Source organism: Bombina bombina, chromosome 1, assembly GCF_027579735.1.
Source record: "Bombina bombina isolate aBomBom1 chromosome 1, aBomBom1.pri, whole genome shotgun sequence".
Taxonomy (NCBI): domain Eukaryota; kingdom Metazoa; phylum Chordata; class Amphibia; order Anura; family Bombinatoridae; genus Bombina; species Bombina bombina.
The window spans coordinates 550006856-550024416 of record NC_069499.1 but is presented as its reverse complement, the minus strand read 5'-3'; the positions used below and the strand labels follow the sequence as shown (position 1 = coordinate 550024416).

The 17561-nt window shown below is 35.4% G+C and overlaps 1 protein-coding gene across 2 annotated transcripts in view; it reads right to left on the bottom strand.

Moving 5' to 3' along the window:
- Positions 1-17561, bottom strand: part of TRAK2 (trafficking kinesin protein 2) — a 274016-nt gene that overhangs the window by 72372 nt on the left and 184083 nt on the right. For both annotated transcript variants that reach the window (XM_053698700.1, XM_053698701.1), the window contains one exon: positions 3633-3839. In XM_053698700.1, coding sequence (XP_053554675.1) covers positions 3633-3839 — 207 coding nt within the window. The remainder of the gene's footprint in view (positions 1-3632; positions 3840-17561) is intronic.

The following is a 17561-nucleotide window of genomic DNA, read 5'->3' as shown; positions in this document are numbered from 1 at the left end:
AGCCAACAGTCGTGATGTTGTCCGACTGAAATCTGATGAACCTCAGTGTTGCTAACTGAGGCCAAGCCAGAAGAGCATTGAATATCGCTCTTAACTCCAGAATATTTATTGGAAGGAGTTTCTCCTCCTGAGTCCACGATCCCTGTGCCTTCAGGGAGTTCCAGACTGCACCCCAGCCTAGAAGGCTGGCATCTGTTGTTACAATTGTCCAATCTGGCCTGCGAAAGGTCATACCCTTGGACAGGTGGACCCGAGACAACCACCAGAGAAGAGAATCCTGGTCTCTTCATCCAGATTTAGCAGAGGGGACAAATCTGTGTAATCCCCATTCCACTGACTCAGCATGCATAATTGCAGCGGTCTGAGATGTAGGCGCGCAAATGGCACTATGTCCATTGCCGCTACCATAAGCCGATTACCTCCATACACTGAGCCACCGAAGGGCGTGGAATGGAGTGAAGAACACGCAAGCATTTAGAAGTTTGATAACCTGGACTCCGTCAGGTAAATTTTCATTTCTACAGAATCTATAAGAGTCCCTAAGAAGGAGACTCTTGTGAGTGGGGATAGAGAACTCTTTTCCTCGTTCACTTTCCACCCGTGCGACCTCAGAAATGCCAGAACTATCTCTGTATGAGACTTGGCAACTTGAAAGTTTGACGCCTGTATTTAATGTCATGTGACAGTTTACCAAGCACAATACAGACTAAATTATTTAAGATTCCTTCCTTATAATTATAAAGGGCTGTAATTCAAAAGACATTATGAAATAATAAAAAAGTTCACTAAACATGTTTATAAATAAAAAAATATTACAATAAAATATTACATTAAAGGGTGATGCAATTGGGTTGTAGGGCTAGTTATATAACATCAATCTGAACATGTGTATGGAGGTTCGACTCTAAGTTGAACAGTCTTTCACTTTCCACCATACTGCATGGGGGCAGAAAGATATTTTTGGGCCATTTTAGCCAGAGCTGGAAATCTGTTTATTAACTGCCCAGTACGTCAGGGGTTTGTCTGAACGAGGTACAGTGAGCTCTCCTACAATAATACAAATAACAGCAATTTGTATTGTCAGAACGGTAGTATATACACATACATACATACACACACACATACATACATACACGGAAAACATGGCAGAGGTGGCAACCCTAGCTACAACTGATTGTGCTCAAGGGGCAGGGTGCTCCCTCTCCTTTTGATTACTTCTGTCAATGTAATTGTAGTAATGTACATTGTATAGTCCTTATTGTAAGTTTTCTGTATTGTAACCTTATGATTGTAATGCACAGTTGTATAGCGCTGCGTAAAAATGTCACTTTAGTATTTTTAAGATTATTATTATTTATTTATTTATACATTATTTCACCGTAAAGCACTTAAATATTGGCAGAGCTGTATAAAGAAATTCCAATTGTAATTAGATGAGTTACTAAATCAGCTTCTAAACCCTTATAAAAACTGTTTCTTGTATAGCCTCTGAAAGAACTAAAAAACAGTCTAATATTAAAATTTATTAATCTGATACAAAATTATCAGACACAATAGTGAGAATTTTTATTATACAAAACTTAAACATAGCATAATCAATAAATGCATAATAAATAGACAATGCAAAAGCACTTGGTTTGATTTTCACAAGTAGATTTTTTTTCTGAGTTAGTTTTATTTTCCCTTCCAGTGCATCCTGTAATAGCTATCAACCAATCACAAAATGCATTTATATATATTCTGTGAATCTTGCACATGCTGGTGCCTCAAAAATTGTGCTTCTTAACATAAAGGATGTGAAATGGAAAGTTGTTTAGAATGGTATGCTCTATCTGAATCACAAAAGTTTAATTTTGACTTTAGTGGTCCTTTAAGTCAATGAGAAATAAAATGTTTGCCATGATCAATTTAAGTAGGAGTGATTAACATACAAGAATATGAAAACTTAAAGGGACGCTGAACCCAATTTTTTTCATTAATTCAGATAGAGCATGCAATTTTAAGCAACTTTCTAATTTACTCCTATTGTTTTTTCTTCATTCTCTTGCTATCTTTATTTGAAAAATAAGGCATCTAAGCTATTTGTTTGGTTTAGAACACTGGACAACACTTGCTCATTGGTGGATGAATTTATTCACCAATCAGCAAGAACAACCCAGGTTGTTCACCAAAAATGGGCCGGCATCTAAACTCACATTCTTGCATTTCAAATAAAGATACCAAGAGAACGAAGAAAATTTGATAATAGGAGTAAATTAGAAAGTTGCTTAAAACTGCATGCTCTATCTGAATCACAAAAGAAAAAATTTGGGTTCAGTGTCCCTTTAAGAGGGACTGTCTACTCCAGTATTGTTCTTATTTAAAAATATAGATAATCCCTTTATTACCCATTCCCCAGTTTTGCATAACCAACACAGTTATATTAATATACTTTTTACTTTTGTGATTACCTTGTATCTAAGCCTCTGCAGACTGCCCCCTTATTTCAGTTCTTTTGAAAGACTTGCATTTTAGCCAATCAATGCTACGTTATCTATATGGCACACATTAACTAGCACTGTCTAGCTGCGAAAAACTGACAAAATGCACTAAGATAAGAGGTGGCCTTCAACTGCTAAGAAATTAGCATATGAGCCTACCTAGGTTTAGCTTAGCCTTTCAACAAAGAATGCCAAGAGAACAAAGCAAATTTGATGATAAAAGTAAATTGGAAAGTTGTTTAAAATTGCATGCCCTATCTGAATCATGAAAGTTTAATTTTGACTAGACTGTCCGTTTAAAGCGGACAGGAAACCCCAACATTTTATGATTTGGATAGAACGTTACAATTTTTAAACAATTTTCCAATTTACTTCTATTATCAAATTTGCTTCATTATTTTTGTTATCCTTTGCTGAAGGGACAGCATTGCACTACTGGTAGCTAAATGAACACATCTAGTTAGCCAATCACAAGAGACACATGTGTGCAGGCACCAATTAACAGCTAGCTCTCTCTAGTGTAGGATATGTGCTTATTCTTTTTCAACAAGGAATACCAAGAACATGAAGCACATTTATAAAATCTAAGTGAATTTAAAAGTGTGTTAAAATGACATGCTCTATCTGAATCATGTAAGTTTAATTTTGACTTTCCTATCCCTTTAAAATATTCTAATGTCAGCTAATTTATACACTTAGAGTTTTAGTGACATTTCAAATCTATATGGATTCATTTTAAACAATTGATATGGTTTGAGTCCTGTCCAAGTGCCAGTATTTATCTGAATTTACCTTGCCCTGTTTATGTTCTAAAATCTAGATAAATAGAAAAAACAAATGAGACTTTGGATCCAAATTATTTGGTTGTTTGAGGCCAAACAAAGTAAAATTAGGTCTGAGGTAACAACTGCCTATTTTTACAAATGTGTATTTAAATATTAAACATCCAGGATGTACATAAAGCAAAATATCTGTCCCTGAACAACAAACAAGAGCTGTCAGTAGTTTTCTAGGATCTGCACCACATGACTAATGTTGTACATTAAATGATATGCTATTGTAGTCATAATTACCACTTTTGTTGTATTTGTGGTGACATTTATTATAATACCATTTAGTGCACCAGACGGATTTCAGATATAGATTCTCTACCTTTGAGCGTAGTGCAAGGTTTTCCTCCTCCAACTCCTTAAGTTTCCCATGGAGATTATCCAGCTGCAGCAGCCCATGTGACAATATGAATGAGTCAGTGTGCAACGGGGTGGAACAACTGGAGTCAGTCTCACTCTCCTCTGATGCTATGGACACCACTCGGAGAAGGTCATCCTTTTTGGACAACTCATGCTGGAGTTGGTTGATCTGTAAAGAATGAGACCGGTATTGTAAAGTTTAGTTCATATACGGCTTATTTGAGCAAGACGAACATATAAAATAAATAAGTGTACCCAGAATCCAGCAATATAATAAAAACAATGTGAATATAATCCCTGTGAACACACGGATAACAAATAACTAAAAAAGCAAAGTCAGATCTTTAAATACTGTATAACAAGATATAAATTCCACAGAACGTTCTACTTCTCATCAAATAAGTGACAATTATATATAAACACAGTATAAAATGGAGCAATTTCACTATTGTTTTGCTTAATAAAAAAAAAAAAAAAAAAAAAAAGTTATAATAATAATAAAAATCAAATTAAAGACTTTCATTGCGGTTTCCACACAAATATAACAGCTTCCATATGATTTTAATGCAAATATACCAGTGTTTATTTTATTTTTAAAGGGACATAAAACCATTTTTTTTCTTTCATGATTCAGATAGAATATACAATTTCAAACAACTTTCCAATTTACTTCTATTATCAAATTTTCTTTGTTTTCTTGTAATCCTTTATTGAAAGTCAGGAAAGTAAGTTCAGGAGTGTGCATGTGTCTGCAGCACTAAATGGCAGCAGTCTTACAATGTTATACATTAGCAAGAGCACTAGATGGCAGCACTATTTCCTCTAATTTAGTACTTCAGGCATGTGCACGCTACCTATCTAGATAACTCTTCAACAAAGAATAACATGAGAAGAAAACAAAATTTGCTAATAGAAGTAAACTGGAAACTTTTTTTAAAATTGTATTCTCTATCCGAATAAAAAAAAAAAAAAAGCTTTGAGTTTCATGTCCCTTTAAGTGTACAAAATGTATCTATAGATTAATTAGGGACTGTGGTGATTTTCTTTTTAAATAAGCATGAAGAAAAAAAAAAATAAAGGACACATTAATTACATCTAAATATGTGCACACTCTTTTTAACAGTCTTTTTATAATCACACCACGGAGCATGTGCACAATCTCACATTGTATATGTATAATAGTCTGTGATTGGCTAAAGTCTGTCTGTTCAAAAAATGGGAGAGAAAAATATATTTTAAAAAAATAAATACAAATCTACTGCTTATTTGAGAATCAGAGTGTTTAATCATCGTCTTTTTAATATGCACTTGTTAATTATGCGCTTCTACTGTGTTGAGTGGTCCCTTCAACGACTTGCCTTTTTATCCCTCTAGCATTACAGTATATACATATTTTATGAGGCACAAGAGCTGTGAGTGAAATAATCTGTGAGATATATATGCTTTTTATTTGATACCTAAAGAGAGATGAGGAGGACTAGGCATCATATATATGTAGATACGATTTTTTGTGTATTGCGGTCTTGGTTCTACTTGCACAATTGTTTACAATGGAATTCTCCAGCAAGCAGGGTGACTAGGAATGACTTCTGCATGTTTTATGAATAGCATTTTAAGGGACAATATGTGAAACTTGCTAGCCTGTATTGTCTGCTGCAACAATGAATGTGTCTGTAGAAGTGCAGCTTGTATGTCTACATACAGGTTTTATTCCTCCCAGTACGGTCATTTTGAATAGTGGGTGCCGGTATGTCATGAATTTTTCAGATGTATTTGCCATTTAAACAAACAAAAAAACTGCAATAAAACAATATTACAGAACAACTGCAATAAAACAATATGGGCTAGAACAGTGTAACTGCTGCCTTGCTCAGTCTCCCCCCCCCCCCCCCCCGATTCCAGGGAGGTCAAAAAGAAGCATTTGTATTTGCCATTGTGCATGACAGACCTATATGCCTTTCCTATCTCATTGTGAGACACATGAGCCGTGAATCCAACTATTATATATGGAGCAGATAAGTTAAATACTCAGAAAGATACAGATCCTTTTAAACTGACCTCTGAAGAGATATGAAAAACTAAATTGCCAACTACTAGAGAAGTGGGACTTTCAGACAACACTGTAGTATAGGTTTCTGCTCTGGGGACCATTCTCATTTCTATTTGTTATTGCTCGTTAAAATGATTAAATACATACTTAAAGGGATAGTCTAGTTAAAATTAAACTTTCATGATTCAGATAGAGCATGCAATTTTAAGCAACTTTCTTATTTACTCCTATTATCAATTTTTCTTCATTCTCTTGCTATCTTTATTTGAAAAAGCCGGAATGTAAGCATAGGAGCAGGCCCATTTTTGATTCAGCACCTGGGTAGCGCTTTCTGATTGGTGTCTAAAGAAAAATTAATAGGAGTAAATTAGAAGTTGCATGCTCTATCTGAATCATGACAAATAAGGATCGATAATCCCCAAAGAGGTGCGCTTGTGTACAGCAAATAGATTTCAGACGGATCCAAATGATTCAAGCTGCACTCCCATAAGATAATCCAGAAAGGACTCCTACAGACGATAAAAAGAAAAGAGAGGCGCCAAACAGAGCAGTATCGTATGGAAGATCCAGAGGCACAAAAGAGAGCCCTCCCCCCCCCCCCGAACATACGAACTACTCACAAACGGAGCGGCACAGATCAGAGTGCCAGTAGTAGCAGGTCGAGACTGTTGTGAGTCGCCCGACGGACACGCTGGTGCTGTATGCGTCACCGGAACTCGTCCAATCAGTGTACAGGCTGTAAGTCTAAAACAATTAATCTCCCTAAATACCCTGCACTGACCAATCAGGGTGCGGTCTCAGTACACACCTCTCTGACCAAAAATTGGATTAACTGTTTAGGCATGGTGTATATATGCACACATCCCCCCAATATTTTACATATATTATACAGCATAAAAATACATAAAGAATAATACTTTCTGATTAAATATCTATACAATAATATTACAGCAATATAATAATATTTGGAATTCAATAAATAAGTACATTAGATCGACTTAATACTTTATATATAACAAACAGATGTCAAAATGATTGATCAGATGATCAATATAGCCACATTTTGGCGTTAATGTATCTCGCCACCCCAATCATATATTGGGATACCTATACAGATCCCCACAAACTAATGACAGGGGGTTATGGGCATTATACAGTAGTTCATGACAATACAATAATAGTGTGTCGTGGACATAATACAATCGATCATATGTAATGAAAAATCTCGTTCTGCGAGTGTGATTCTACTGCATCTCCAAATGGATATTGTTAAATAATAACATCTATGTTTAAATATGTCAATAGGCATAACCTCAATACCAATAAATTATATATAATAAGACATGAGTCCACAGTTCATAATACTTTAAATAAAGTTTATAATAACCAGAGATCATATACTTACATTAGGAACCTCCTATTAGTATATAGATTTTTCACTTACAAGTATTTCACGACATTTTAGTTAGTTTTATCACGGCCAAGCTATATTAATAAGTGCGTGAAGATTGCAATATCTGTGTACACATATTGCTCTCTATTCATTAGCTGTTTGGTTTGTTACATATATACCCCTTTAGGGAAATAGTTGAGTAACAATGTTGTCAGTAGGCGAAAGTACCAATAAGAGATTACTACTGGTATTACATACAAGTTTAAAACAAATTCACAGTTCCAGGGTAGAAAGGAGAGAGAGGGGAGATTTCGGTATAATAAAACATGTACTTTATTGATGTTTCTTAAAACAAACCGGCACAGCAAACAGTGAGATCCTTCTGCTGACGCGTTTCCTGCCCCACTGGCAGTTCATCAGAGCATACGGATAGTAACTTACACAGCTGTTAAATCACTTGCAACAATGTATAACAAACCAATCAGAAACAAGTCATCAGAGTAAACTTGCACACCTTAATGTAGTGCTCACTTAACCCTTGATCGCACAAGACTTAGTAATTATAAATTAGCGATTAGTCAAACAATTAAATTATATACACTTGTAATTGAAAAACAGACTTTAAAAGTAGAAAAAATATTTTAAAAACCTATGAATTGGGATGCGATCATAGAATGTTTCCATAACAACAAAGAAAAAGTGGATTTTACTATCAAGCATTTGCATTTCTGTAAAACTTGCCAAATTTGTCTACACGCTTAAAAAGACAGGGAGAGACAAAGTCCGGTAAAATGATATTAGAAAAACATATGTATATCTAATCAACAAATATGCAGACTAATCCATAAGTATAAAAGGTAAATACTAATTATAATAGCGAGTCTGCAAGCATATTTCTAGGGGTTATAGTCATAAATATAGCGTCATTTTGAAAATAATACAAAATTGGCAGAAATACTCTATTTATAAATTTAAGTGGATAGATATTTATATATACACAGAATCTTTTCTTGAACAATATTATTATATAAAGATCAATAGGTGTTTGGTCTCCAACACTTACAGACTGGTATTTTCCAAAATTAGGAAACTTAAAATATAGCTTTCTTCTCAATAGTAGAACATTTTAGTCATTCCAAGTGTATAAAAACAATAGTAAATGTTCTACATCTAAAGAAGATGAAAAAGAAGAAATCTTTACAGTGACAACCAATAACAGTTTACCCAATGTGAACATAATACTCTATTTATCAATGAAAAGTTTTACATCACTGATTTTGTTTATTCCACAAGGGTGACCAGTCTTAAGTGTATAGATCCAAAAGATCTCTCTTTTACTTAGGGCATGGTACCTATCACCTCCTCTAACCCCCAGAGTAACCTGTTTTATGCCTTGGAACTTAAAATGCTTCAGTCCGGTTTTCATGTTGGAAAAAATGCTTAGCAAACTGGTGTCTTAGGGGTCTCAGCCTCTAGGGACAGTAGATGTTCCCTAATTCTGTCTTTCAGATTCCTAGAGCCGAGACCCACATACTGAAATTTACAGAACATACAAGTTACAAGATAAACTACAAAAGTTGAATTGCAGTTGATCTTGTCCCTTATTTTATATGTCTTGCCTGTATTGGTAGATTTAAATATGTCTCCTATAATGACATATTCACAACTTTTGCAGGGTTTTACTCCACATCTGTAAAACCCTACATTAGTGGGTAACCATTGACTAAGTGTAACTCTTCCAGAGCCTAGTTTAGGTCCAAAGTTTTTTCTTAAGTCATCTCCAATAGTGTCAGATCTACTCGCGATAAAGTTACAACTCTTAGAAATGTCTTGAAGATCTATATCTCTCTCTAGTAGTGGTAGTCTAGTTTTGATTATACTGCATACCTCACTAAACTGTTTACTATAACTAGTGATAAAATTAATGCCTTCTCTCTTTTTGCTTTTATTGTCAGTCCCTGTCTTGTCTTTCAATAAATCATTTCTATTAAAAGTGGACACCAATGTCGATATTTCTTGCAATTTAGTTGCATCATATCCTATATCTATCAGTCGTTTTGTTAGGCTATCTGCATGTTTCCAATAATCGTGTAAATTTGTGCAGTTACGTCTGAGCCTGATGTATTGTCCCTTAGGTATCCCTTTCTTAAGGTGACCTGGGTGTGAGGAGTCAGCTCTCAGAATGGTATTTCCGCTGATCTCCTTCCTATACACTTCTGTGATTAACTCATTGTTATTATGCTTTAAGAGTACATCCAAGTAAGGTATACTAGTGTCTGATGTACTATAGGTAAACCTTAAATTCTGATCATTGAGGTTGATGAACTCAACAAATTGCTCAAGTAGTTTGATGTCGCCGTCCCAAATCAGAAGAACATCATCTATGTAGCGAGTGTACAGTATTATGTTCCTCTGGAAGGGATTGCAGACATCAAAGATTTTCATCACTTCAAAATTGGCTAAAAAAAGGTTTGCATACGAGGGGGCGAATTTCAGTATGTGGGTCTCGCCTCTAGGAATCTGAAAGACAGAATTAGGGAACATCTACTGTCCCTAGAGGCTGAGACCCCTAAGACACCAGTTGCTAAGCATTTTTTCCAACATGAAAACCGACTGAAGCATTTTAAGTTCCAAGGCATAGAACAGGTTACTCTGGGGGTTAGAGGAGGTGATAGGTACCATGCCCCTAAGTAAAAAGAGAGATCTTTTGGATCTATACACTTAAGACTGGTCACCCTTGTGGAAATAAACAAAATCCAGTGATGTAAAACTTTTCATTGATAAATAGAGTATTATGTTCACATTGGGGTAAACTGTTATTGGTTGTCACTGTAAAGATTTCTTCTTTTTCATCTTCTTTAGATGTAGAACATTTACTATTGTTGTTTATACACTTGGAATGACTAAAATGTTCTACTATTGAGAAGGAAAGCTATATTTTAAGTTTCCTAATTTTGGAAAATACCAGTCTGTAAGTGTTGGGAGACCAAACACCTATTGATCTTTATATAATAATATTGTTCAAGAATAGATTCTGTGTATATATAAATATCTATCCACTTAATTTTATAAATAGAGTATTTCTGCCAATTTTGTATTATTTTCAAAATGACACGCTATATTTATGACTATACCCCTAGAAATATGCTTGCAGACTCGCTATTATAATTAGTATTTACCTTTTATACTTATGGATTAGTCTGCATATTTGTTGATTAGATATACATATGTTTTTCTAATATCATTTTACCGGACTTTGTCTCTCCCTGTCTTTTTAAGCGTGTAGACAAATTTGGCAAGTTTTACAGAAATGCAAATGCTTGATAGTAAAATCCACTTTTTCTTTATTGTTATGGAAACATTCTATGATCGCATCCCAATTCATAGGTTTATAAAATATTTTTTCTACTTTTAAAGTCTGTTTTTCAATTACAAGTGTATATAATTTCATTGTTTGACTAATCGCTAATTTATAATTACTAAGTCTTGTACGATCAAGGGTTAAGTGAGCACTACATTAAGGTGTGCAAGTTTACTCTGATGACTTGTTTCTGATTGGTTTGTTATACATTGTTGCAAGTGATTTAACAGCTGTGTAAGTTACTATCCGTATGCTCTGATGAACTGCCAGTGAGGCAGGAAACGCGTCAGCAGAAGGGATCTCACTGTTTGCTGTGCCGGTTTGTTTTAAGAAACATCAATAAAGTACATGTTTTATTATACCGAAATCTCCCCTCTCTCTCCTTTCTACCCTGGAACTGTGAATTTGTTTTAAACTTACATTTTTGTTTTGCTACGGGTTCAGGAGAGCCTGAATCGGTTCCGGAGTTCAGAACAGCCTACAACAGCAAATACTTCACTGTTGTGTGTGACAGAGGCATGAATACCGCTACGGTAACGGAGGGTGAGTGATATGATACTTACCCGGACTTTTGCCATTGTGTATTATCAAGTATACCTTACAACAGTTACCTATATGAGTTGTGATGTGGTATGGATTACTCTGCACTAAAGATCTGTCTAATAATCAGGATTGTTGGAAAGAATATCTTTGTAGCTAAGTGTATCCCGCCGTAAGGTGGGAACTCCCACTCAGGAGTGAATAGTTACGCTAGCTTAATTTTGGTTCACTAATCACCTGTTCGTAAATATCTGCACAAAATTTGTAAATTTCATGGTATTACATACAGCCTCATCTAATATTGCATCTAATGGGGAGAACTCGATAGATAATCTATCTATACACGCTTTATTTGCAAAATTGGAAGAGGCAATCAACACTGAATGCAGACATTGGCTCGACTCAGAAATGTTGCAAAAATATTTAGACAAAAAACAAGTTCCACAAAGGAATTGGCAGAAGCAATATCTCCCCTCCAAACAAAAATCATATCATTAATGTACCGCCCATAGAATACCAGGTTCGCCCCGTATGCCTTGTCATATACATATTGCTGCTCAAAAGATCCAATGAACAAATTGGCATAACTCGGGGCGAACCTGGTACCCATGGCGGTACCCTGTGACTTGAAGGAAAAAACTCATCCTGAAACAAAAAGTCTCAGGATGAATGATATAAGTTGTAAATAAATCATCATTGGTTCGCAGGAAGATAAATATCTCCCTGTAAATAATCAGATATCGCTAAAATATTAATTGGTGTGATATGTTGGAGTATAGTGACTGAACATCACAAGTGATCCATAATAGATCAGGAGTGGTGGTCACTGACTCCAATTTCTTAATTAAATCAGTGGAATCCCGAATATAGGATTCGAGACCCAAAACATACTTTTGTAAAAAATGGTCAACATAAGAAGACACATTATCGGTTAGACTTCCAATACCTGCAATTATAGGCCTCCCCGGGGGGCAACTAGGGTTTTTATGTAGTTTGGGTAGATGATAATAGAAGGCATAATTAGGTGCCTTAGGAACCAAAAATTCTCTTCTTAATGTATTATACCTTCCTTATATGCCAAATCTACAAGGTCTTTTAGTATACCTTTGTAATGTGTGGTCGGATCATGACTCAAACGAATATAATATGAGCTGTCAAAAAGTATTTTACGGGCTTCCAGAAGATAATCTTCTAAATTTTGGAGGACAATACCACCTCCCTTATCCGCCTGCCTAATAACAAGGGACACATCACTTCTCAAACTTTCTATAGCTCTACGCTCGTTAGCATATAGATTATACTTAATTTTACTATTATTTTTTAGAATCAGTTCCAAATCATCACTGACCAACTGTTTAAAGATTTCAATGTGAGCATTATTCTGCAAATGGGGTATAAAATTGGATTTATTCTTAAAATTAGTTCGTATATAATTTCACACAGTTGTTCGACCAACGAATCGGGTGTTAAGTTTTTTCTCAGCAAAGTATTTCTGCATGGATAATTTCTGTGTGAACCGATTTAAATCTACAAATAAAGAAAACATATTGTGTTTATTTGTAGGGCTAAAAGAAACTCCCCTTCCCAAATTTCTCACCTTATCATCTGTTAACATATGTGATGATAGGTTATAAATCCCCTTATTTCGTGTCTGTAGTTTTGCCTTTTTGATGGCTGTTCCTCGTCCTCTATATCCCCGTGACCGCAAGGTCTTTTCTCTTTTTGGGGGGTTGTCAGGGAAACTACAGGCTCTAGATAACTGGATATGCTTTTCTGTTTCCAAGAGAGTGGGTGTGGGCCCTGCTCTAAAAAAGATTGGTTGGAGTTAGAATTAACAGTAGGAGGCCCTACAATTGAATTGCAAAGTGCACCCTGATTATGATGTTGATTGTTAGGGTCATTGAGACTGCTTCGGGCCCCATCGTTTGATTCATGATTTCCAACAAATGATTGATGTTGATTGTTAGAGTCATTAGATCTATTGGGTGCCCCATAGTTGGTTTCATGATTTCTAATATGTTGTTGGTAAGTTCTATGATAACACCACTAGATTTTGGGGTCCCTTATAGGCAGGGTTACCTCCTGTGTTCTATAAGGTGGCTTGCTCATAGTCACTATTTTCAAATTGTATAAACTGTTTATAGTTAGAATTCCTATGGGGGTACTGATCTCTATAAGGCTTATGTCTCTCAGAGTGATCATTACTATTTGAGTAATCTGCGAGAATATCCACCAGAGTGTAGATGCTTATCATTGGCAAAATTCTCATTATAGGTCCCCCCTCGTGTTTGTTGATATCTACAATTATTATTATGGTTGTTTTGATTACTCCTTCTGTAGTGATCAAAATTGGTACTAGGATTTCTATTCTTATTTTTTTATTTATTATTTCTTTATTGAAGAATTTTACACAATACATATATTAATTGAGTTACAGCTTCTTAGTTGACATATACATGTATACAAATTCTTTACTGAGTATAGCCTTGGTCTCAACAAATCTTTCTATAACAACTAATTAACCTTAGAAACTAAACTAAACTAAAATTAAAATATAGCAGTATCTGACAGCTGATATACTCATTCTAAAAGTGATTACACTGCAATGAACAATTATTTCCAAAATAACATGTGACTATATTGGCAAAAATGGTACATACCAGAACATAGGTAACAGTAATATATATTAGAGCAGAAGCCAAGCCTATTTCATATATCAAATTTAATTTCTCTGGTGGCTAGATCCTTTATATGAGTCCCAGAAAAATATGTCATGGTATACTTGTAACTGGTTATTTTTGAAGAAGAAGTATATCTCTAGGGTGATAAGGTTTTGTACTTTATCTCTCCATTCTCCCACAGAAGGAGCCACCCTGGATTTCCAATGGGAGGCAATTAGAATTTTAGCTGCATTAAATAAAATCTGTGAAGATTTCTTTATTGCACATTTTATTTCGTTAAAAGTGCTGAATAAACAAACTCTCTGTGAATTTGGAAGGTTGCTAGACAGAGCTGAATTGGCTTCTTTTGAAATCAGTTTCCAGTAGTCCTGAATAATGTGGCAAGACTACCATATATGACCCATAGTTCCTATATCTAGATTACATCTCCAACATCTGTCAGATGCTTTGCTAAACATATGTTTGAGTCTAAGCGGGGTTAGATACCACCTCAGCATAATCTTGTAGTTAGTTTCTAACCCTAGGGTGGAGTGAGCAGAGTGGGCAGTGTTATAAAAAATAGCTGGCCATTCTTTATTATGAAGCTGATCCCCCAATTCTTTCTCCCATTCCCTAGTGTATTTGTGTGGCCTTGGAGAAGTAGCTTTCATTAATATTTTATAGATTTGTGAGATAAGTCCCCTTTGCGGGTATGTTGTATAACACATTTTCTCAAATGTGGTAAGTGGCCTTAAAAAATTGTGTCAATCTCTATGAGTGTTGATATAGTGGTTCACTTGATGGTATCTCAACCAGGGTGTAAAGATATCCCCTCCCCACGTTTCTAATTCAGATCTGGGTTTCATTTTGTTTCCATAAACTAATGCAGCTATCGGCATACCTCTATTTAGGGATAGAACTGAATCTGGGTTAGATAACTTCTCAAATGGAAGATCAGAGTTTGCCAAGATTGGAGTAAGAGGTGAGTATCTGCTTGAGATCTCCTCACCAAGAGAGCATACTAATTTCCAATCGGATATCGTGTTAGTCACCGTTTGCAACACCTCCCCCCGAACATAGTATTGGGTAGCCAACAAGCACCACCCAATTGCAGATTTCCTGTTATGTCATGCTCAATTTGTATCCAATGTTTGAAATTATCGTTATTGAATCTACACCATTCTATAATCCTCTGCAAAGATATCGCTCTTTTATATAACAAAAGATTTGGAACCCCCAAACCACCCTGAATTTTTTATTGTGTACATAGTTGATTTATTTATCCTTGAGGGTTTGTTCTTCCAGATGTACTTGTTTATTATTTTTTGTAGTTTGTTAATGTGGGCTTCAGTGTGTGGTAGTGGGATTGTCTGAAGTATATATAAAATCTTTGGTAGTAGTACCATTTTAGTAGAATGTATCCTGCCTATCCATGAGGTGGTTCTAGAGTTCCATGAGGCAGTCAGCTTTGTAATATCTGCTGTAAGTTTTGTATAATTTGTAAAACGTAAAGATTCTATCTTGGATGTTATGCTTATGCCTAAGTATTTAATAGCTTTGGGTTGGATATTAAATTTACAACTTTTCCTGATTTTGGATAATATGTTATGGGGAATATTGATGGGGAGGATATCTGATTTCGTCATATTTACTAGGAAATTTGATACTTTCCCATAATCTGTCAGTTCTTTTTGGACAGTCACAATAGACTCCACTGGTGACGATAGCGACATAAGAATGTCGTCAGCAAACATGGATAATTTATAAATTTTATCCTTAATTGTGACTCCCTTGATAGAGTTATTATGTCTTATCTTAGATGCTAAAACCTCCAGCGACAAAACAAAAAGAAGAGGGGACAATGGGCAACCCTGTCTGGTTCCGTTCCTTATTTCAAATTGCTCTGACAGGGTGCCGTTTATACGAATCTGCGCCGATGGAAAAGTATTAAAAGCCATAATTTGTTTTATAAATAGGGGAGGAAAATTACATTTGTTTAAAGTGATTTCTAAAAAGGACCAATCAAGCCTATCAAACGCTTTTTCAGCGTCCGTTGATAGTAGTATCATCGGGATATTATGTTTGTTCACATGGTCTAGTATGTCTAAAATCTTTATCGTATTATCTTTTGCTTCCCTTCTCGGTACGAAACCTACCTGATCGGGGGAGATTAATTTAGGTAAAAATTTGTTTATCCTAGTGGCTAGTATTTTGGCGTATATTTTTAAGTCTAAGTTAAGTAGAGATATGGGCCTAAAATTTGCAGGTTGGTCGTTTTTTTTTCCTGGTTTGGGTAGGACTGTGATGCACGCTTGAAGCATGGTATCTGGAAATATGCCTGTGTCTTCTATCTGATGGAATACATTTAAGATGTGGGGAAGTAGTATATCCTGAAATGATTTATAGTAGAGGCCTGAGAACCCATCTGGGCCAGGAGCCTTGTCAGTTTTAAGTGTTTTGATTGCTTCCAATACCTCTGACTGTAGTATTGTTGAGTTTAGCATTTCTTTCTCTTCTTCTGATAATTGGGTTTGCTGAACCTCGTCTAGATATTGAGAGCATTGTGTGAAGTGTTGAGCTTGTGTTCTATTGGGGAATAAATTATAGAGGGAATGGAAATAGTTTTTAAAGGTTTCTGCTATTCGTTTTGTATCCTCTACTACTTTACCATTCGGCAGTTTTATTGAATGAATGTAGTGTTTAGCTTGTTTGGTCTTAAGGGATCTTGCCAGTAGCCTACCCGGTTTGTTTGCTTCTGCATAATACCTTTGTTTCAATTTGAGGGCAGTGGATTGTGCTTTAAATGTGTAGGCGAGTCTGCATTTTGTTTCTATAGAAATCTAATTGTTCCTGGATTTTATTGTCAGCGGGATGTAACTTATGTAGATAGTCTAAGTGGGATAACTAACTATATGCGTATATTCTTCTCTAAGGATTTTGTTTCTATGTGCTCTTGCTTTTATCAGTACTCCCCTTATATAGCTTTTATGTGTTTCCCATACTGTGGTGGAAGCCATACCCTCTTGTGCATTAATATGGAAATATTCATTTAGCTCATCTGTAACTAGTTTGCTAATCTCGGGATTTAACAGAAGCGTGTTCTCTAATCTCCAATTAAATTCTCTAACTGGAGCAGTTGGCCAAATAATATTGATCTTCATCATAGAATGATCTGACCCTGCTGTGTGTAGAATGTTTATGTCTTTAACTTGAGATAGTGTGAGGTGATCAACTAGAATATAATCTATTCTCGAATATGTTTTATTTTGGGCCAAAAAGAATGTGTAGTCCCTTTTTTCTGGGTTGAATACTCTCCACGGATCGTGTAAACCGAATGTCTTTAAAAGGGTCCAAACTGTCTTGAGGGACTTTTTAGGAATATGTATATTGCTATTAGAGCTATCCAATTTGGGAAGTAGTGGGATATTAAAATCCCCCAATAAAATCAACTGACCCACTAAAATATCCTGGATCAATGGAATAATGGACCTAAAGAAGCTGGCTTGTTTCTGATTTGGGGCATAAATATTTATTATTGTAGTTGGTTTGTTGTAAATCAAACCACTGATAGCTAAAAATCTCCCTTCTTTATCTTTGCTCTGATTTATTAACTTAAAAGGAATAGACCTGTGGAGTAATATACTTACTCCATTAACTTTTTTCTTTGGGTGAGCACTAAAGAAGTGTTGGGAATAATTACTATGAAAATGACGTGGTACATTGCCTCTCTTGAAATGTGTTTCTTGTAATCCCACAATTTCACCTTTTTATGTAAAATATCCCTATGCGCCAGGGCCCTTTTATTAGGGCTGTTAAACCCTTTTACGTTCTGTGATAATAAACACAATTTGGTTTCACTCATGAGTGTACTTGTTTAAACTGTGTGG